Source organism: Ischnura elegans, chromosome 1, assembly GCF_921293095.1.
Source record: "Ischnura elegans chromosome 1, ioIscEleg1.1, whole genome shotgun sequence".
Classification (NCBI taxonomy): Eukaryota; Metazoa; Arthropoda; class Insecta; order Odonata; family Coenagrionidae; genus Ischnura; species Ischnura elegans.
In genome coordinates this window covers 150,276,313-150,300,654 of record NC_060246.1, presented here as the reverse complement: position 1 = coordinate 150,300,654, position 24,342 = coordinate 150,276,313, and the positions used below count along the sequence as shown (strand labels likewise).

The 24,342-nt window shown below is 35.2% G+C and overlaps 1 protein-coding gene across 7 annotated transcripts in view; it reads left to right on the top strand.

Annotated features, from left to right (window-relative positions):
• Positions 1-15,856, top strand: part of LOC124172286 (uncharacterized protein YJR142W) — a 51,468-nt gene extending 35,612 nt beyond the window's left edge. For all 7 annotated transcript variants that reach the window (XM_046551739.1, XM_046551758.1, XM_046551731.1 and 4 more), the window contains exons 5-9: positions 668-798; positions 6,669-6,787; positions 7,464-7,593; positions 7,696-7,795; positions 11,241-15,856. In XM_046551739.1, coding sequence (XP_046407695.1) covers positions 668-798; positions 6,669-6,787; positions 7,464-7,593; positions 7,696-7,795; positions 11,241-11,440 — 680 coding nt within the window. In that variant the 3' untranslated portion in view covers positions 11,441-15,856. The remainder of the gene's footprint in view (positions 1-667; positions 799-6,668; positions 6,788-7,463; positions 7,594-7,695; positions 7,796-11,240) is intronic.
• Positions 15,857-24,342: the final 8,486 nt, after the last annotated feature.

Here is a 24,342-nt window from a genome sequence, read left to right as displayed (position 1 = left end):
AATTTGAGGGTTATGCAAAAGATCTATGTGGCTGATTTAATGAAATGTATGGTTTCCTGATGTATATGAATTGACGACAAAATATCTGTGTAGGCAACCCTCATATTACCTAAGCTCCCCCAAAGCAAACTTCTGGCTAGTGACTGTGCCATAGTGGGGGTTATGGTTCTAGTTTCATCATTGAGAAAAGTTTTCGGTGGGAAATTTGAAATATGTATTCATTAAATAATATTCACCAAATAATTGTGTAGTATATAGTAATCACCATACATATTAGAATGGATCATGAAAGCGTACCCATAAAGTTTTGATTTCGTCTTTTATCTGGGACAACTCATTTCCCTTTGCCAATAGAATTCTGATGTCCTAGACTGGCAAGTGGTACAATACTCCCATTCAATATTGCATGACAGTTTGTAATAATTTGACAACAACTAATTGAGATTAATGCATGGGCCACGTACTCACAGCAGATTTGCATTGAAAGCTGTTTTTCTAACTTTTTCGATAAGGAATCCAAGCAAGTTTTGAAAACTCCTTCTTTCTGGACAAGTCTCATGATTTTGAAAAACTAAGTTAAATCCATGTGAAAAACTTTGTTTGTTATTTTTTTCCGATGCCAGCAAAATTTTTCCTGTGATTGATGATATTTTTTTCTATATTACAGGTTTATTTGGAATAAAGAAATACGGGGTCGATATTAATGGATACGTTAACCATCCAGAGAAGGGTCTCTGCATTTGGCTCCAACGCAGATCTTCCACAAAGCAAACATGGCCTGGAAAATTAGACAATATGGTAATAAATTTATTATTAGAAATGCCAGTGTTACAATTTTGTCAGAGACAAAGGTCCTCTTTTTTATTTGTTAAAACCTAAGCCAAGCTTTGTTTTTTTAGCATTGGTGTTTTACCCTGCTTTCTTTGAAACTAGCAATCACTCCACTATTTATTCAGGGATCTACTCATTTTGGATATTATTTGCAACAACGGGTATTAATTTTTCATTTTTAGTTTTGAGAAAATGGTGGGAATATGTGCTCACATTGCTGTTTTTGGAAAAAGTGAATGTTCTGTGACTGAATGCCACCATTATCATGAATATACTTCAAGTTTTTAGCATACAATTTCCGTATTCCCAGATAGCATAAAGTAAGAGAGTTATCCGTTTCTTATGGTTTTCTTACGGAAAAAATTGGTAAGCAGTTAATCGTAAGCTAAGGGGCTTATATAAGGCAAGGGTAAGGTTTCAGGGAAGAATAGGTAAGGAATGCCATCAAATATCCTCAGAAAACGTAAGTCGCTTCTGTGGGAGCACCAGAGGCGGCTGAAAGGCATACTACACATGCTACGCTGCTCATCCCGAAATGAATTTAAAGCCTACCGGTGAAAGTCAGTGAGTCTTTTTAAGAGCTTAACTACTGATAACAGATTTTCCCATAGATATAAAAACAATTAACAACAGTTAGCAACTAGCTGGTACAGATATAAAGCATAATACAAGTACTTTATCCTTGTGGTGGAAAGAAAAAAAAATAACACCAGGGAGAACCGAACGTATGACCTATGCATCCGCAGCTCTAAACGCTAACTACTACACCACGGCAACTGATGAGAGTAAAAGGCATAGTTACCATTTTAAAAACCAATTATATAGAAAAACTTAGCTGGTGTGTGAATGAAAAAACTGAAATTATTCAAGGTCCACACAATCTAACATTTATGAATTTTAATTTATGGTCTGATAACCCGATGAATACAATATATTTGTATTAGAGATTCCTTGCGACATTTTAAAATTATTCTACATCGCTATTCTTGTGAAATTATGTGTTTTCTTACGACCGTAATTTCACCGTCAGTTCATGATTGTGAATGATTTTCAAATTATGGTCGTATGATGTTATTTCTACTCCCTTTTTATAAATCCCTTAATGAATACTCTAAAACGATGGAATAAAAGCAACATCTACAGAATAGGGTGGTTTCCTATTATTTTTTTATTGCTTTAATCGAAAGATTATTACTCCTGGAGTACGTATTTCACGCTTTTAGATTTTTAAATGACAACATCTATTTTTCGCGATTAAATGAAAAGTGAAAATTTTCAAGCGCGCGAAAACGCGACGCTTAAGTATGAATGCCGGGAAATATCTCCGTACGTCGTATTTCTGGTTCCCCTTTCCGCCCGGTGAGGTGACCTTGAGGCGAGGCTTAGCGCTGATACGTCGCAGGATGCTAGCGGATAGCTGAGTACCTTGCTGAATGGTAGCGCTTGGCTTAAAAAAGGTTTATTAATACCTTATCAAACGAAGAAAACTTTCCGAACTTAGCCAGTTTTAATAGGTGATTATTAAGACATGTTTCCCTGAGCTCTGTGCCTCATGCATGCATTGGTAACCTCAGATGATGTATAACTCCTATCCTCTCGTGTAGAAACTAGGTCCCTGTGACGTCGTGCGGAGTGGAATCGCATGGGTGCCAATCTGGCCTCTTTCAAATGAGGATAAAATTTGACCCTTGCCATTCGTCTAAACCGGTATTTCAAAAACCAAATAATTTGTGTTTTATGAATACACTAATGGTGGGTAACGAATCGCAATCAATGCCTTTCGTTTTCTTTGATGAAGGAAACTACCCTATTGCTGAAAGTTTGGCATCCATTTTGTCATTACTCTGGATGTTTGTTGGCCTGGCCGTAAGGAACCCATGACAAGCTTACTTGATAAGGGCCTTCCTTATTTCTTCCTTCCACCTTATCTGAATGACTTATAATGTGCTAGCTGGGTTGTTATGCATAATTTTGCTGCTCAATGCTTTCTGGGACACTGACTCATCCCGTCAATTGGCAATTTTTGGCAACATGGATGGCCGAGTTGAGACCTTCTCTTCTTCCTACCAAAGTGACTCAAGAATTGCCAGTTGACGGGATGAGTCAGTGTCCGAATTCACTTGTGAGTGAGGCGAGAGAACGGAAGCATATAGGAATAGCATAAAGCGTCCCGAAATGAATTAAAAGCCTACCGGTGAAATTCAGCGAGTCTCTTTAAGAGCTCAACGACTGATCACAGATTTTAGACCATGCAAATTTATTAGATGGAATTCCAAAGATAGCTAAGACCTCATTCAGAGTGATAGATCTGTATGTCGATTTGATTTTGTTGTCCAAAAACGTTGTCACGGCCAATCTAGTAAAATCTGGTTCTTTCAAGGCATATTAGTGGTAATTTTTTTTGGAATTTTTGTCCGTATGTGTTATTTCATGTACATATACTTTAGTTTGAAGGACCAAACTTTTCCTTTATTACCCAACTGACATTGTCATTCTATTCTGTTGCTGATTTTAAAAGGGTCAGGAGTGAAATTTTCCAAATTTTAGACCGTGGAAAATAAGTCTTTTGAGCTTTTGTGAAAGGGGGACTTGGAGGATTTGAAGTGCAAATATTCACCTATTTTAAAATAGAACATGTCTGAAAGATTTCGATTTGAAGTTTTTTGAGAATATTTCTGGTGTCTATGAAAATAATTGACATCTATGGAGACTACTTGGAATAATCATTAAGAATGATTGCATTTTACTGTTGAGATTGCTTATTTTCTACTGAATCATGATATAGAATTTTTTTCAACTGGTTTAACTGTCCGTGGGAATTATGAAAGAATTCAAACTTGTACTCACCTGTAGGTTTTCACGAAAAATACAATGCAATTACTTACTATATACTTATGGAAATTAAAATTTCACGTCATGTTTCATGACGTAAACATATCACACATAGGAATGTCATGACGTAAACATGTCTGAGAGTGACGAAAATCTGGTTCCCTTGGGCTGTATTCTACTGCATGAAAGACCACAGCAATAATTGCACATTTGAAATATAAAAAATACTTTACAAGATCGTATATAATGAAATTTAATTTATGAATTTTTACCCATGGAAGAATTCTTCGGAAACAATAGGAAGAGTTTTCTCTCCGTCACTCATCATATTCTACAATATTTACTGCAATAAATACAATAAAGGTTATAAAGATACGGGGTCGGATCAAAAAGTAGTAGGACTGAATTTCTGTTGTGAGAACCGAGTTTTGGAGGGGAATTGGACCTCTTGGGCATGATAGTGGGGAGACTTATGAAGAGTCCGATAACTTTTATAGTCACCTGCAAACAAGTAAGCACATGGATTTCCATGAAACTGTGTTGAGAAGTATGTACGTCTGCAATTCAAGATGGAGAAAAATCTCAAGCAGTGCTACGACAACAAATTCTCTATCAAACTGGAAAACCGTGATGGAGACCCTTGCATTTATTAAGGATGCCTACAAGGAATCTGCCGTGAGCCGCTCAGCTGTGTTCAAGTGGCAGAAACTGTTCTGGGAGGGGCGGGTTTACCAACAAGTTCCCGAGTGAGAAGAAAGCAAGAATGAGCAAGTCAAGTGGCATATCTATGCTCAACGTCTTTTCTTGACCATCATATAGTGGCTCACATTGAGTTCGTAACCCTTAGACAGACTGTGAATGCCAATTTTTGGTTGTACATGCTTGATGGGCACAGCATACGCATGCACCACGTGCGGCCAACAATTGGCGACTGTTGGTAGCTTCACCACAACAATGTGCCAGGCTGCACCATGCTACTGATGAGGGAGTTTCTGGCCACATTGCCTCATCCCCCTGCAGTTCATATCTGGCACCAACAGACTCCTTTCTCTTTCCCTGGCTCAGGCAAGCCCTCAAGGGAAACCAATACAACTCTGTAGAAGAACTCAAAGAGGCCGTGATGGCATGGAGGTCACGGAAAGCAAGGTCCAGAAGGCGTACGCAAATCTCATCGTATGGGTAATGTTGAAGCACAAGGGTACCATTTTGTGGACTATCAAGGATTTGTACCCATTCGTTCAATAAAAAAAGGTCAATTAATTCAGTCCTACTACTTATTGATCCTACCCTGTTCATGATTTAAAATTTAGATACTACCCTGTACATAAAAAATTATGGGTGAAGGAGGGGGCTAAGAGAGTCAATTTAGCACTTTACCCCCTCAATGGGTCACTGACTTCTTCTGACCAAATGTCCAGAAATCCATAAAGTTATTTTTTTTATTTCACTCAAGAAAAATATGACTGTTTAATCTTTTTCCTGGAGCAATATGGAATTCACGGATAATATAATATTTAAAGCTAGAATTTTCTAACCTTTAAGGTGATTCCCTAAAAAATTATCAATTTTTAAGATCGCAACTACTGACATTTCATTTTAAGACATAATTCGTGCTGGAGAATGGTTACTTACAATTAGTCGTAAGACATGTTTGTACATAGCTTTAATGAGTATTTTCTATATGCATAATTCTTACTTGGTTTCCATCTCTTTCTGTCTTTTTACAGTCTCTCCTTACATTCATTCTTCGAAGAATATTTTAAGTTTACTAAATTATATGTACTACTACTATAGTTTTACTAAATTTGTTATGACACCACTCTTAAAGTGGCATGGCGTGCATACATGTCTATATTAAATAATGAATTGACTTTCTTCCAATGTTAAGCTTAGGAGACCGCCTGGAGATCTTTTTATTTGAAATTATCACTTATTTTTGATATTCTAATTTTGACTAAATATTCATTACTGTAATGTAAAACTGATTCTTCAGCAATTCAACCCGAAGGAGAGATAACTGTATAACTTGTGTAAAACTTATCTTTTGCTAAACCAAAGCTGAATCGCACTAAAATCTCTAAGCATAGGATTAGAATCTCAAACAGAATTTCACTTTAATGTAAAATTTATTTTATTTTCATTTGCAGATGCTTAAATTTTCAGATGTAATTTGAAGTGGGCTATCAGTTTTTGAGGAAGGTGATATGTATCTGGCTAACATGCATCAGGCAAACTTTTCCCATTATTATGATCAGATGTCCAATGAAAGGCATTTCTTAGAAGTTACACATTCAGAAAAAAATAATTTTGTCCTTCATTATTATACCTCACCCCTTGTTTGATGTAACTAAGCAAAGTGAAGGAAAACTCAATTAAATATAGCCATAATTCTTACCGTTTGGTCTGATACAAATGAGGAACCATGATTACAAAAATATTTTAAGTATGTACTTGCACATTTATTACTATTTCTTTGCCATATCTGTTCTAAATCTTTTCAATAATGCATGCAGAATAATTTTCTTTTTGTATAATAATCCTATGAAACTGATTTAAAAAATGAAGATATTGAGGAAGTTGCTATGAATTCCTTATTAGTCTAATGCATTAATAGTCAATTTCATAATACTATGTATTTTTACTACCAATTCTATTGAAATTTTAAACCGGCATTTAAGCTAAGATGTTTGTGAGATAAAAAGAATGAAGTTAAAATTAATTATTATGTACTGATAAAAAGTCCTACAGTTAGAATAGGTTGGTAAAATTCTACATCATAGATTTTTTTTAAATGAACATATATTTCTCATTTGTGATTTTGAAATAACTCACAGTTACTCATGAATTACTTTCTGTTAATTTTTTGGATAATGTGATAGTAAATGCACAATGAAATCGGGCTATTATTTATACTTCAATGTTTACTTTTCAATTATTTATAAGTGTAAGACTTCTTTGTTTTCTGTAATAAAATACCAAAGTTCTTTTAATTTACTAATCCGTAGGTAGGAGGAGGCTTGTCTGTAGGATATGGTATCTTGGAAACAGCCATCAAAGAGGCTGCCGAAGAAGCCTCAATCCCTTCCGAGCTCATTCAGAAGTTAAAGCCAGCTGGTGCTGTCTCGTATGTACTGAAGAGCACTAGGGAACATACTATGATACATCATATTGAGAAAACTGTCAGCACAATAATTCACACTTTTAAAATGTTAATTTAGAGGAAATGTGCATAGTATCTACTTTAATGCATTGTGACATCACGAATTGTATAATTATGTGAGTCATTGTGCTAACAATGTATTTTGCATGCTATTTTTAATTCTTGAAAGCTTGTCAAAAGAGTTTATGACTTAATTAACTGTGTTCTAACTCTGATCTTGCTTCTCAATTTTTTTTAAATGCTGTGATGTATAACATCATTAGCATGCCATAAAAATACAGTTTACCTCCTTTCTGAATAGAAGTGTGTTTCACAATAAAAACCTGTCAATTAATTTGTGAAATTTCTTATTCAGTTTTAATAACTGAAAGTAGATGTAACTTCTGATAATTCAAATGCATGAAAGGATCAGCATATAGTCAATAAATATATATTACCATAGCATTGATTTATTTCACTTCTTTGTAATGATTATCTGACATTCGATGTGCCAATCATTGGATTGCCTGCTTATCAGATCTAAAATAAAGTCCCCCATCTCCCTCCGACTCCTAAACCCCATGCAAATTATGTTGAATACGTATTGTAATCCTGGGTGTTTTATGATAAACAATTTAAGTGAATTTATTTTGCTTCTCAGGTTCTTCTTTGAAAGTGAGCAAGGATTGTTTCCCAATACCGAGTTTGTGTATGACTTGGAACTTCCACTGGATTTTGTGCCAAATAACAGTGACGGTGAGGTTGAGAGTTTTGAGCTCCTTTCTGCCAAGGTACTTTTTTCACCCTTTGTGCATGTGTGCCTGCTTATTTTTCATACCTTTTTTCTTGATCAGTAAGTAAGTAATGAATGATGCTTGTGTATTCTATTATAGGAAACATTAGAGAGAATATTTTCTACAGACTTCAAGACTACAAGCTGTCCTGTTGTTGTAGATTTTCTTATCCGTCATGGACTTGTAACTCCAGAAAATGGTAATAATAAGTGTATTCATTGCATGATGAGGCCATGAAATTGACTACAATATGATTAGGCAGATGAAAATGTTTTTAACTATTCATCATTAGCAGCCCCTTTCATATAATGGCTACTTCTTCGAAGGTGAAACAGTGAGATGTATTATTTGTTAATGTGGAAATTTTTTAATTTCACAGCATTTTGCATAGCACAGAATTGCATCAGCATATATTGGACTTCAAAGATGGGGCCTAAATGTTTCAAATTGCTTTTTCCACTGATTCTTTTGTCTTTTAATTGTGCTAGAATGGGTAATGACTATGCAGCCTGACTTTGCTAGTGCATAAAGACAATTTTATAGAAATTAACCTTACCTTGACGTGACAAAGCCATTAGAGGGGATCTCAAAATGCACAAATTTGTCCCAAGTTGTTTTATATGTCCATCTCCATTACTGCCATTAACACACTCAATGCTGAGAAAATTTATCATAACATACCGCCACGCGGAAAAAATATTTTGCAATAATATCAGATATTGTGTCTTCCTTAATCGTATACAATCATACATAGTTGAAAATCATTAAAATTTTTACTATTAATAAAGAAAATATTAAATATTATAATAAAATTATAATAAATATAGTATAATAAAAAGAAGGCAAAAAATCTGCTGCAAGCAAACGACATGTATCCAGTCACAGGAGAAGACACACTGAGACGCTGGGCACAATTGCAGGGTCTAGTAGAAGACGCGGAGGCAGATGGCGGGCCGAGAAACCTAACGAGACCGATGCCTTGTATTCAAGGCATCCGCGTCCTAGGCTAGCGCGGGATGCCTTGAATTCAAGGCATCCGCATTGAGTGTGTTAAATAACCTTAAATTTTTACAGTGTTATCTTGATCTTAAGGATCTCCCTTATCATCATTTCCTATACTTAGAGGTCCGTGAAAGTGGTTTTATTTTTTGCTAAAACTCGTTTTAAAACCATGTGATTCCGGTGTTATAGAAAATCTTGGCGGTGTTATTATAATGCTACAATTTTCCCACGTTTATGGGCATTTTATTATTTTATGGTACACATTTCACTTATACTTTTATTAAGCATTTTAAGAAACATTTAACACAATTTCGATTGTACAAAATTTCTGATAAAACTAAGTGAAAGAAATGGTTCAAGTTATGTTGGTTCATAGTATACAAATGGTTCAAGTATGTAGTCTTGGCGAATATGATCAGCAAATGGCAAATCCCCACTACCTTATGTGTATACTTCGAGAGCCATTCCAGAATTTTTGGATTGTCAGGTTTCTCTACATTAAATAAAGCCTTTAAAAATGCTTCAGTGGTAGCAACAACAAGCTCCTCCTTCACTTTCTTTGACTGAGTGACTGTGTGTTCAAAAGATAGCTGTCGTTTTGTGGGTCCCCTATCTTTCGCACGTTTACGTGTATCGCTACTGATATGCTTTAACAACGTGTCACATCTTTCAAATTCAAATCTTTTATCGCAAACTTTGCACAGTAATACTCTGTCTTTCACATAAAATTCTTCTAGGATGAATTCACTTGCCCTGGTATGAACGGTATCACTAGCTTTTGGCATTTTAAAATTCCTTTCCTTCGTTCAATATTTAAAGCTGGAACCATGATTAAAAAAACAGTCCAACCGCAAAACACAACCTATCACGATGATGTTTTCAAACTGAGTGCTGGGTAGCTACGGCATTAACATAGTACTGTATAACTTACAAATTGGCAGAAATGTTTCATGTCGTGGGTTCCCTTTCGGTACCCTTCACCCAGGTGTTGAGGGAAGGTAGGACAGCAGCCAGATACAACAAAATGGTTTAGTTTTGATCACAGCTGTTGCCGATCGGTCAGGAAAGGCAGTGAAAGAAGCAGACATAACTAAACATAATCGGATTCCAAGAAACTTGAAAAATTATTTCCCATTTATCGATCCTGAAACATCAAGAATGAGATGCTTTCTTACCTGAAGAAATAGATATTAGATTTGGCCAATGTCCAAATGATTATTTTATGCATTGAAGCTCAGTGAGAGCCGAATATCTGACGATCCATCTGCTAATATGGAGAACCCCCTCTCCTCCTATCCTTTCTGTTCCTTCCTTCCCTTACCCCAACTGCTAGTGCTTCGTGCTTTCAAATAGCCATATGTGTCTATGCAGTGGCGTAACTAGGAATATGCTTCGGGGGGATGAGATGACCTGGGGCAGGAAAATTTTTTGAAAAATGGCATGCCTGAATTTACATTTTACATAATTTTGGCACTAAAAATTTAAATTTAAGCAGATGCAGTTCTTAAATTTCAAAACGATGCAATAATTTTGAATAATTTTTCATTTCTCTGATGCTTTGGGGGGGATCTATACCCTCATCCCCCCCATAGTTACGCCACTGTGTCTATGGATGTCTTTAAACGAATCGCACAGTTGATGGCACAGCGCCATTGACGGCCGCCATTGTCACCATGGTGCCCATTTCAATTCGGCCCGGCGATGCACCATCTATGGCGTGAAATACAGGTAGTGCTACATTGAAGCCGCTTTCTGACGAAACGACTTTTTGCCGGCCGCCGTGAAATTCAGGCTGCTTTCAGACGAGACGACTCTCTGCCACGCTATGGGCCGTGCCGTGAATAGCGGCCTGTTCCTAGCCAGCGGCTGAGTTTAAGGCAACGAAATTGTTACATTAGACCTAGACTCGAGGTTTTCCTGCAACAAGTTATCGAATAACGCTGTCTAATGCATCGCGGTGAGTCACCGGAATTAGTGCTCGGCATTGACCCGTGCCGGGCGCGTGAGCTTGTGTTTCTGCTCTTCCACGGCCATGTTAAATTTCTTTCAGCACATTTTAATTGATAATATCTAATTCTTCTGGTGAGAAAGTGCCTCATTCTAAATATTTCAGGATTCATACATGGGAATCGAAGACAGAGGCTGTGATAAATTTAACGGCAAATTCTGGTGGAGAAATCACTACAGTGCACGATATTACGAGGATGCGTTATGCACGAGACTAAACAAGCCAATTGACCTTGGAATCGTAATAAGATAGAGCAAATGAACGTCGGCTGCATTAAACAATGAAGACTTAGGCTTTAATAGATTATGACTTATTAGATGTGATTTTTTTGCTACTTCACCTAAAATAGCAAAAAATGTGAAATTTCGTTTTTATATACAGATTTCGCGTTATTTCGTATTATTTTGCAATATCGCATCTCGCGAATTTCACGGATCCCTACCTATACCCTCTCAAAATTCAGTGTGGAATTGCTTTGCTCATCTACACTTTTTGGACTAATCTCTGAATTCTGTATGATTTTTTTTGTTTTCACACTTTTCATAATTTGATTGATTTACAAAAATTGTGTCTTTGGGATTCCATGAGCTTCCATTCTTGAGTGTGAAATAATTCCTATTCTTTTCTTTTTTAGAACCAAATTACCCTCAACTTATCGAGCTCCTGCACGTACCCCTTCAGACTCTCTATCAGTGGGGATCAAGGCGCAATCAGAAGAACGGTGGCTCTCAGAATGGAGGCAGCAGTAGCAGTATACCTTTGACTTCATCCTCGGCAAATGATGCAAGTCTAAGGCATCATCAAAATCACTCGGGAGATAGTGGTTCAATATAATCAAGTGAATCGCTTCTAAGAAACAACGACACCAAATCTTCCCTGAGATATCAATGTATTGTTGCCCCATTTCATGAAAGTAAGATTGGAATACAGGTACAAAGACCTCAAATTTTCATTACTGCCTAGTATGATAATGGCTTTTTTTTCAACCTCACTTTTTGGATCAATGAAAGTACATAATTTCAACTATGAATTTGGCTTTGATAGGATTTAAGAGGAATGTGAAATGCTCGAGAGGATTTTAGTATAATTATGAAATGCAGTGGGACTTCCTGATTTTTTTAGGATCATGATAATGTGCCAACCTCATGCATTAATTTGAAAAGGATTTATTCAACCCCAAATATTCCTAGATGCCTCACAAGGTGGGCTGCGTTTGGCTGTGAACAGAGGATTCAAAGCTATAATTTATGGCACAATTTACGCCTTAAATTAGTCTTCAAAATAATGTGCACGAATGTAACGGTGCTACTATCCTCAAAAACCAATAATAATGTAATTCTTTAGCAGTGACAGGAAACATTAAATGTATGCCTTTAATTTAAAATTGCATCAACTGAAAAAAAATGCCATTAGGACTTAGAAATTTTTGACGTAAGGGCAACCTCCTCCCCTTTCAATAATGGCCTTGAAAAATACGTAGCTAATTGAAAAGACTTAATATGTACGCATAATTTTTGGCAAAGTGGACCACAATGGTTGACGCTGCGATGTAGAAAGAAAAGACCTTAGAGGAGCACCCTATTGCGAGTCATTTTGTTAATTCAGGACATCATATCATAATGTAGCATCAAATTGCACCATATCGACTGCAATCCTAGCTTTCCTCATATTTTTTTGGCTCGGCAGCACCATCTGAGGATGATTCAGGAAGTAGAAATTTTTCTGAAACTGTGCTATGAAGTATGGGTGTATTCAAAGGCCAGGCACATTTTTCCTCTTTTCATCGTGGAAATTTTTTAAATTGTATAGCTGAAAATATAAGCTGAATAAAAAAAAATGATTGACTGCTGTACATTTAGTAAATCACATTTACAGTTCTCAATCAGTTGTTGAATATAATTGTGTGTCACCCCATCCTCCATGTGGCCTACTTTACGAAAGCTACCCACACCCCTTTTTTTAAGCTCTTTACGTCCTTGCTAAGAACATTCATCTCTCTAATTTTGTCTCTCCTCTGCCAAAAAGTGAAGTTCAAAATTCATCTCAGCAATTTCAAATCTTTACTGGAAAATTAGTTTAGTAGAAATCATTTCTACTGCCTCTGATGATTTTATGGTCATTTAAGAATCCTCGTAAAATTACATCTTATCATTTAAGGTAGATGAATTCTATATTTTGGAACGTTAATGTTAATTGAAATCAATTTCTAGTCTCCTGAAATTTTATCTATTTATTAATTAATCATGTGTATTTTTTGCTCATCAGTTATGTATTACTTTTTGCAATAACTTAATTTATGCGGGTATTATTTTTTACAAGAGTAATATGAATTATTTCTCGTCAAACATGGCTGGATAACCCATTCAAAAATTTCCTATGAAAGAGCATATCATTTTATGTTGCAATTGGTGTATAGTTTTAAGTGATTAATTTTGGCATGTCTCATACAGATGTATCTGTAATGGGAGAAAGTATTAATAAATATTTAACTGTAGACGAATTCATCACTTATGATACATCTGCATCTCATTACTCTAAGAGAGTTCTTCACGTGCCTCATTAAAAAAAAATTTTGAACTACCTTTTTAAAACGATTCCTGGATTTTTACTGCAGTAATTTAACTCTAGGGGAAAAGTTTTTTTACAAATTGCTATACATAGTGGTACAAGACTTCTTTAATTCAAACATTTAATTTAGTTTAAGGGTGTCACAAATATGTTTGATGAGACTAGGTAGTGATTTCTATAATACACAGACATGATTGTAAATCAGAATAGAAGTGTAAAATTTTGTGTGAGTTGGGCCAGGAATGAGTGTGAAATAGAGATTCAAATGTGTGATATAATTTATTTTTGTAGGCAAATTTCACATTCATTTTAATTGTAAGGGTTTTAATACGGTCATTTTTTCTACTGCATTTCTAGATGTTGGTTTTATAAAGGTGATAAATTCCATCTAATGATAAATATTTCCTTTTAAGATACCATATTTTATTGCAAATAAGTCTTTATGGCACTTTGATTTGAGGCCTAGCTGTATAAATAGAGGTCCTGCCACACCTCCCTCCATATTCTTGTGGCAGTTAAAAAAAGTGCAAAACGTGACATTAAAATGAGTAGTCCCTATTAAGGCAATACTGTAGTCAATATAAGTCTGTTATTTTTTGTTCTTCGGGTTAATTCATCCCAAAATTAACAATAAAATGTAATATTAAGTCATCATTAATATTTTAAAAATTGAGGAACTCCCATTTATTTATTGATATTTATTAGTAACTTCATTTCTAAATATATTGTATTAGTCCCATCATTATTGTGTGATGAGGTCATTTCAATGTTGCTCATGAAGATGAAGGCTCAATTTTACTTTTATCACATGATCTTTTTGTAATAAGTGTTCACATTTTAGTTTTGCCAATTGATGACACTTAATCCATTACTAACTAACTTTGTTGTGTTCAGTGTGTAATAAGTGGTGGCGATGCATTAATGTCCACTTTAATGTGCAGTATTTTCCCAAACAAATGAGTATTTCATGAAAAATTTTTATTGTTTCTCAATCATTTACCATATTATTGAATAGCCTTCTTCACTTTCGAAATACTTATGAGATTGCTACATAGTTATCCTTTTGCTACAATATCTACCAGCTCATGAAAGCCAACGAAAAAATTTCATAGAAGGTTTGAGTGTCATTGAACCAATGACATACTAGTTGACATACTTATTCCACATTATTTTTATGGCTTCATCATAACTAAATGAGAAAGTATGTAACATAAGTCAGTAATAAGTATAAATATCTGCTTTACTTAGCCATGGAGCCTCTAAGTTTGTTATTAATGTTATAGATTTGGACTCTGATTACATACTGTAATGCACAGTAGAGAGCTGATTTATTTTATTCAACTTTGAAGTACATTCTTCCATTAGGCACAACAATTTTCTATGGTTTCAAGTTGACTATCAAGTTTTAGTTTTAATTATTTCAAGGTAGTTATGATTTACATAAAATATCAAATCCAATACATGAACTGTCACCAAACAGAACTTACTTAATCACTGAATGTGGCATACTCTGTAGTCACATATGTTATTTTAATAAAATTTTGTTCTTTAATTTTACTCTCAGCGGATAGAAAAAGATAAAGTTTGTCTTCATTCTAAATATTCTAAATTCAAAAAAGTACACAATTTCCCCTTACTCTTAGTATAATATGAAATTATGGTAGCGACATTAAAAATTCTGTCCCATTGTTTGAATTATGATTAAAACCATGGTAATATTTTCTTGCAATGTCATAAAGTTGTTTGACCACCAACCCGATGGCCTGTGACAAATAGCAGTCAGAGTAAGGAATGAAGGCTTGTATTGAGGATTAGGTATTTGTATTAATAAAAAAAGTGAGTCACAAATACTTCAAAATAATAACCATTGCTGTCATCATTAATGTAAATTACTGGTTTTCATCATTTTCCTGTTGATTACAGTACATATAAGTAAAAAAATGTGTAAAACCATGAAATTATATCTCTTTAAGTTAGACTCCCTAACTTACTGATAATTTACTAATGTAATCACTACTATGGTGGTTCATGATAAAATGTTAGCGATAGATCTATATTTTCCATCCCATGGGTATAGCTTGTCACTGTAGACAGCAATACTCATGTATTAGATCTGCTATACCTAAAACATTGTTTTCTAAAGTTCAAATATGTAAATTTTGAGCTTTAAACAGTTTTGCTGTGGTTAAATTCATACATAGCTGTAGTCAGCTATGGGTCTGCTCATGTGTTTGTCTGATGTTAATTGTTTTGTAATGGCTAATTATGAAGAATACCAAATGGAGAAGCAGACTAAGTTAACATACATTCTCGATACTTTTTTTTCACCATAAATGCAACTCATGCACACTAAGGATTTTGTTTTTTTATGTATTTTTTAAGATAATAAGTAATGATCAGGTTAATATATACATACATAGAAAAAAATTGATGTGATTATGTTAATGTGTGTACTTTCATGAAATATACTGAGCTGTGGTATGTTCACATAGTTCAGTTAACAACATCTTTATGATTCATATTTTAGTAGAGTGACTGATTTTAACCTCTGTATTCTCCAACATTTAAATTTGAACCAAATTTTTAATAAGCAGCAATTTGTTATAATACTGCCATCAAAATGAAGTTTTATCAAAATTGTAACGAAATTCTGTCTTCACCGAATAAATTCGATGAAACTAATAGTTTTTTTTTTCTTTTATCATCTTATGAATGGACGTTATCAAGCGGATTCAGGTAGTCAATGGGAAGAAACCTTGGTTGACGCAAAAATAAATATGTACCCATGTGGTTTTAACTATGTACTGATCAAGTTCCACCAGTTACCATGAAATCTAATTATTGTCTGTCAGTTTTCTGCAAGGGTTACTTGATCTAACTTTTCAAAAATAGCATATTTAAAGGAAGAAAGCAGGACATTTTGTAAGACAGCCTGACAACATATTTAAATCCTTATTACGACTATGATACACAAATAAACAAGGGTGGGTGTCTTTCAAGTCATTGAGGGCAAAACTCATAAGGTCTCTATAATTAGTATTCCTTCCAATAACTTATCAACAGTATCCAAGAAAGAAGAAATCAGTTTCGAATGAAGGAAAATCAAATGTTAGAAAAAATGAAAGTAGGGAAGCAAAAAAAAATACTGAACAGGAAATGTTGAAGAAGAGAATAGATTTACAGAGAAAGTGCTTATTGAGGTGGAAGAAGAAACAGGAATACTGGAATGTTAAGAAAGAGGTGGTATTTAAGGTTGAGGAAGAAAGTTGACGAGGGATAGCTTTGGTTTAACGTGAGAATCTGAGTGAGAGGGTGGTAAACAGATATATTTAGCAATAGGATACAGGTATGGGATATTAATGTATGTCCCTCTAACAATATGGTAGTACAAGAGAATAGGCTACCTAGCAACCATAGGGAAGATGAAGTTGGTGGGAACCGCTAAAAGAAATAATTACGGTAGTCCCAAGAAGAAAGAATGTGGTAGTAATGGGGGACTGGTATGCCGCTGGATGGAAAGGGAGAAATGGAAACAAAATTGCGTAATTTGGATTAGGAATGAGAAATGACAATTTGCAAACGGAACTGTTTTTAACAAATGCTTGATCCAAATATCATTGCATCATTATGGCTGTCTGTGGCAAAGCGTCCAGTCATCTCTGGATTTGCAGATGACTAAACCAAAATGAAAAATACTAAGAAGACTTAAGAAAAGGTTAGAAAATGGTTTAAATTAAAGGTATGACAGCAGTAATTACATTTTTTGATGAATGTAAGATGAAAAAGGATTTAAAAGAAGTCATGGGTTTGCTTGTTTTGTAGGCTCCCTGTTAGTGGCATTTCCTCTAACTGCACCCACCCTCACCTATCCCATTCACTGAAGACAGAAATGGCATTAAGGTAAGTTAGTTATCACTGATACCAGCAAGTCCTTGCTTCTTTGGCTTTTCTTGGTCATGCTCGGCAGCTCTTGTAAGGATAGGGGTTGATAAGTGTCGTATAGGCAATTAAACATTTGCCAACCAGAAACGAGGTAACATCTGACGGCAAGGTGCTTAAAAAGCCCCAGGCTTCTGAAGGCCCCTGTCATTGACCTCATAATTTTTAAATTGTTATACCTACGCATGTTGACACATTATGGTCCAGTCACGTAAAAGAATGAGCTTCCACATCCATCCATCATTAGTGGTCCGGTCACATATTTTTACGCTACATATTTTGCATTGTGATTAATGACTCCCCTCCATAGAATTATTGCCACGTTGTTGTTCTAACAAAAACTAAATAACAAATAGGTAACCCGTGAAAAAATTTTGAACTTACTCGCTATCAGAGAACAAGTATTAATTAAGTTAAGGAAACTGTTTAATTTGGTTTTAAATAGAGAAGAAGGTGTTTCACAGGCTAATACTTTCTTTATACTTGCTTTCCTTAAAAAATATACAAAACACATCAATACAATATAGGCAAGAGAGTTTGATACAGGGACCTGGAGCGCTCCTCCGCTCCGCTATACTCCGGCTCCATTGTCGGAGCGGAGCAGTTCAATTCCTACTGCTCCGCTCCGGAGCGGAGCGACGACAATGGGACCTAGGTGCTCCACTCCGGAGCGGAGCATTTCTTGCGAGAACTCCACTCCAGCAGGAATGAAACTGCTCCGCTCCGACAATGGAGCCGGAGCATAGCGGAGCAGAACACAAACGTCAATGCTTCGCTTCTTGGCGGGAAATCGACGTCTGCACGCTTCTGCAGCTTTGGAATGCATCGGATATTCCCTGCGGCTATTTTAATGTTGAGTTATTAATCCACATTCTACGTGATTTGCGGTATTATTTAATACCAATACATTTCAATTTACAAATAGTATTATGTAAAAAAAGTATTTGTTTCAGGCGTGACTTAATGGAACCTTCTTGACACGATGAAAAGTAAAGATTAAAAAAAAATTTGTGTGCGGCTGTTTATTCTCTGTCTTCTGTGCATTTGTACCAGACGATGACGTGCCAAGTCGAAACTTAGGTCATAAATTAAATATTTATGCGGAATTACAAAGTTTTCTTTACTTTTCATTATGTAAAAAATACTTTTCAAATTGGGCATTCCAATATGTGTTCTATTTAAATACCTTGCGTTAGATACTTTTGAATAATAAATAATGATAGTGATAATATTAAGGATTAATACAATACGATAGTCGATAATCGCTATCTATGTTGTTTTATAATTTGACAGGCTTTGTGTCGCCATTTTAATAATTTATTAATTTTATTATCGCATTATAAAATTCTTTGTCGGGCGATATTAAAAAATAAAAATGCTGTTGGGTAATATTTTCAAAATTCTGGGATATCGTTTTTTTTGCGATGCCATAACGTAGTAATTACGTTTAAAATATGAAGGATGTGGCCCTTCGTTGTGTGGAAAGAGCATTTCTGATGAAATTTTACAATACATATGTACTTGGATTTAAAAGTAATATATATTTTAACCAAAGCCCATCCTTTTTTTCCGAATAACAAGCTTTGTAATTAGAGCTTCTTCTGAGCAATGTCTGTCTGTTAAACTGAATTCCGCGATAACACCTATTTTGAAATGTAGTCTTTCATTCCCAAACAATGCAAGCATTTATTTACAATTGGTATATCTTTTGTACATTTACAAATTGTACCGATTTTTGTGATACAATTGCATAACAGTTGTACTTAAACTTCTTGTATACAGATGATTCTTAATTCAGTTGTAATAAAAAGGCAAAATACAAGGGAAACATAAATTTTCAATACCTTTGTAATAAATCTTTAATTAATTTTAATTATAATATTTAGATTGTGAATACGGAAAATTGATATTTATAACTATAGAAAAATAATAGCATAATTTCATAATTGCAGACGACTTTTATTCATGAAAATATCGTAAAAATTATGGCATGAAACGGCCTTGGTAACCATTAGTTGTTGATTTTTTACTCTACAGAGAGGATCACAATAAAATAAAGTTTGGATTCACGAGCGCATAACTTCGGAATACGCTCTTTTTCTTGCTCATTAGTGTGAAAAACATCAACAAAAAATAAGATAAAATATCTATATATACCCTACAAGGCCAGTTAGTTAAGGCCAGGTATATGGCAGTATTGTCAAATATTCCATCTATCATCTCTGAATTTTATTGATAGCTAAGAATAGTATGTAAACATGTAATAATCAACTATAAAAATCATGTTCACAAAATTAAATTATTTTATTAGTTTATTATGTTTCTCCAATGCCATTAAAACCCGCATAAATAATAATCATTGTGAATTATTGTTGCGGCCAGGAAAAAATCTACATTATACACGTGAAAGATAAAAATCGCAGTTGGCGTAATTGCTGTGAAGACGTTATATAACATGTTGAAAGGTTTTACCTACGTATTCTTAAACGTATGATTAAAATTTGAAACATAGCGGAAAGTAGTGCATCACTTAATTTTGATTTCTAATTAAATTTTCGTTATAATGGTTGATTTGGCTATGGACATATTGATGAATATTAGTCTACTTTTACAAGGGTATCATTATGCTAATAATCCGATATTTCTTTATAAAATGATGTATTCTAAATAAAAATGTCACGAAGGGAATTGCTATCAAATATCGCTGTGGCATCACGTGCGGGTAACCCTTCATTATATTTAAATTAATTTAGTTTTATTGTGGGTATTTCTATTAATAATTAATTATGGTTAATTCTATTTGGAAAATACGCACTTCCAGGTGGCAATAGAACAAAGTTAACACAAAATTAATACCGGAGCGGAGCAGCATCATAGCAATTCGCTCCGCTCCGAGGAGCTCCGACATGCCCTCCACCCGAGTGCTCCGCTCCGACATTGCTCCGACCTACTCCGCTCCGCTCCGGCCGGAGCGGAGTGGAGCACACCGGAGCAACAATGAAAATTCGCTCCACTCCACTGCTGCTCCAGGTCCCTGGTTTGATACCAGTAGGAACAATCTGTTATTGAAGACGATAACTGTTACCGAATAATGGCATGCAATTTACATAATGTCTTTAAAGACAATATTAGAAATAACAACGTTGTCGTCTGTAATTTTCTGGTAATGAGTTTCTTTAACAAAAACATAAACATCACGGAAAGTGGGAACTCTAGAAAATGTTTCATACAATTGTCCATGCAAAAAAAATGGATTCTGGCTAGTACAATCCTACTCTCTGAAGAGTCAGACACTATGCTTTATTAATTGTCATTGCAAAGGCCACTTTGATTGGGAATTGTGTTCTTGTCACACAGCATTCCACATATTATTTATATAGTCAAATAAGTATTTTTTTAAGTTTATAATTAAAAAAAAAATGTGTGGAGTCAATATACCTTGAGCGAGTAATCAATGTGGAAAAATCATAACACTTAAGTCAAATTAATGGGTAAATAGTGAAATTTGAGGTTGTACTTCTTTTCAGAAGCCTGTGAATCAATGTTTAAAATGAAACCTCATTTATCACAGCAGGTGAATTTTTAAACGAAGCACATACAGATTGACAGAAAAAGACCTTAGGGTAGGGTTCCCAACGACACCAATTCCGAACGTGAGTTCATGGGCAAAATTTGACTGCAGTACTGCATTTTTTGGTTCCTTCACCTAAGTGTAGAACCACCAAAGAGACCTTAGGCTGCTCAGTCACTGCATAGCAGTGGTTTAGGATGGAGCTCCCGCTAAGCTCGCCCGCCAGGTTTGAACTACACTCAGTCATTTGATTTTTGAAAGCAAAAATATTTTATCCGATAGAAATTCATCACCAGTTAATGGTATGGTAAAGTGTACAGTGAGAAGTGTATTCACATCAAAACATTAGGGAAATGGTGCCAGGAGTTTTCTGATGGACGGGAAAACGTCCATGATGAGCTGTGTTCGGGTAGGCTGCGTTTGCAGGGAATAGTGAGGGTTCGACTTGATGAGATGGTGTGCAATAACTGGAGAATAACCCCTCTTGGGACAAAGGAAGGTACATATTAATGAAGAGTGTGGCTACTTCTCTGAGCAGAATAATGTGTCAAAGGTCCTCACTTACAAGATTCCCGTCAGGTGGGTCCTGAAGCAGCTCACCGATGAACACAAGAAAAAGCAGGCCCACTTGTGTCACATCAAGCGATCGCCCAATTAATTACTCAATGAATTAGGTGGGGATATAATCAACCACACTCCTTACAGCCTGAAAGGTGCCCTAAGTGACTAGCACCTTTTTCTTGCTTTCAAAAAACTCCTTGGAGCAAAGAAGTTCTAGTCAGACGAGGAAGCAGAACTCAGTCGTCAGTTGGCTTTGCGACACAGGGGGAGGGTGGTATGACGCTGGTATTAAAAAGCTGGTTACAAGGATGCAAAAAATAATTGATAATCAAGGCAACTACGTAGAAAAATAGAAAATGCTCAGGCTTTCTAATGATGTTAGCAAAGCTGAACAGTATAAATTGATTTCTATTAACTAAAAAAAAGGAGACGTTACTTTTCAACACGCCTTCGTGTATATAATGAACGAATACACATTAAAAAATATATATTTATATTAAAAACACATTAAATATCAAGTGGAGTGATTTTAATTGTATACTTGTACCTGCCCCGAGAAAATAATAAAAATGGCCGGCCTCAAGGGTTAGTCAAATGTAAAGGGCTCCAGACCTAGAAGTGTTAAATTTCATGAAAAGAGTGGACCCTGGAAACAGGCCACCCTCCACACATGAAATAACTGACTAAGCTTGGGCATCATGCTTCACCATTGGTGGTTATACACATGGAAGAGTTTGTAACCATTCCTAAGCTGTCAAACTTACTGTTGATGAATTAGAATGATGAAAGGGCAAATGTTCTTATCACGACGTTCATTAGAGATGTTGTCATGTGTTATGAGCTACTGAGACATCTAGTCTTTGTGAGCACATACACCAAATAATAATGCCAGTACACAAAATTTAGCAATGTATACAACATTTACAAACCATACCAATGTTGCTGTTATTTCCAAAGCCGAATTGTTGGGATGACGGATAACAAGGGTTTAATTATTGGATGGAATAATTTGTTTTCATATCATTTACATTGGTAATATCCACAACCCATGGGCGTACCCAAGGGATGGTAGGAGGTGGCAGTTGGCCCTCGAAATCGAAAAAGTCTTAAAGGAAAATCAGAACTGGATTGTAACAAAAATTGTCAACAAATTTTCTTTTAACCCATGAAAAATCTATATACATACCTATATAAAAGAAATTCAAAAATTGTGTTAGTTAGAACACTTATAACTCGATAACGGCAGCACCGATTTTAACGACATTAGGTTCTTTGGATTCATCTAAGCCCCGGATAACATATAGCACATTAAAAATTAGGAAAAGTTTACAAAAAAATTCATCCTTTTCTTAGGGATACGTTTTTAGGAGTTCGTAACACAACAACAATTGATAAGTGGGTCAAAACTCAAAACTGCAAATTGAATTATTTTTTTTGTTTTTACCAATTTTATAACTGAACTTCGTAACAATATAACATTTTAATTACTAAATATATTCAAAATATTGAAATTGTATTTTAAAAATTTAATTCGAGCTAATTGTAAACCCAGCTCGAGTTGACACTTCACTACCGTGGTTGTAAACAAATCTCCAAGCAATTGTTGACAATCGGTAATGTCCGTGTTCCAGTCGAGGAATTGAGCAGTTTGATTTCACTTCCTCAGAATGCTGGCTAATTAGTTTCATCGGAAGGTGAGCTCATCAAAAAAGCGTTCCAGAATATGATTGATCGCCACAAAAATCAAAAATGGTTGATTGAGCGAGCAACTTTGACGGCGTAGAATGAAGATGTGGATGACTCAAACTAGGTAAATCAGGATCAAAAAGTTGGTACTCTGCATGAATTCAAATCTTTTAACTGTGTAACAAACAAAGACGAAATCACGAATTATCTATTTGAATATTTAAAGTCCTTTGACATACGTGGCTTACCAAGGCACGATTTACAGCTAAATGTAGGCTCTGTGTTCATGATCTTTCAAAACCTAAACCAACCAAAACTATCCAATGGAACGCACTTGGTGATTAAAAAACTGATAATGAATGTGATATACGCGACTTAACTCAAAGGAAAATTTAAAGATGAGGAAGTTCTCATTCCGAAGATTCCATGATCCCAACTTATATGCCCTTTTGAGCTTAAACTAATTAAATTTCCAATTCGTGCTGCATTCATGATAACGATTAACAAATCGCATGGTCAGTCATTCAGTTTTTTTAATGTTTGTGCTCATATGCTAATGAAAACCCATGATTTTCTCACGGTCAATTATATGTGGTATGTTTACGAGTCGATAAATCATCCGCTGTATTTCTTCTTTCGCTTCAAGGGCGCAGCTAGGAATTAAGAATAGGGGAGTTTTAGGCGCATCCAATACTGGCGGGTCGGTAGGGTATATAAAACCCGACAAGGTAAGCGAGAGGTGTGGGGGCCCTCCCCTGGACATTTTTTTAAGATAAATGGTTCAAAATGGTGGGTTTTGTGGCTGTGTGAATAGTTAAATGTTTTCTTTGTGACTCATCCGTCCCCCTAATATTAGTAACAAATATTTTTATGAAAATTTTCTTTTATCCCCCAAAAAACCCCCTCGCTGCGTCATTGCTTTGCTTTGTTATATTTATTTAGCTTCATCCGCTTTTTCTTGTGCCTGATAACAAAAAAACTGTTGTTTATCAAAAGTTGCTTGACACAAGACATTAAACCCAAATGTGTGGGGCAAACCGTGGTGCGCTTACGCATGCAGCACATTTACGCAATGTGCATTTTTTCCAAATAGAGATACTATAACTGGCGCGCCTAAAATCATTTGAATATAATGCTACTTCATAGGGGCTTTTCTTACACGATTTTGACGGTTAATAACACAAATAGCCAACAACTGAAAGCGAATAATTTTTATTTCATAAACTGCTTTATAAAACCATAATGCCCAAAATTTCTTAAGTTAAAACAAAAGAAAATTCATTGAAAAAAATCCGTGTAAACATGCTCTGATCCACCCTACGTAGGTTCAATAAAGAAAATGTCTTTCTGACAAGCAATTTTGATACTCATTTACGTATTTTTATTGAATTAGTATCCTTATTTTATTCTA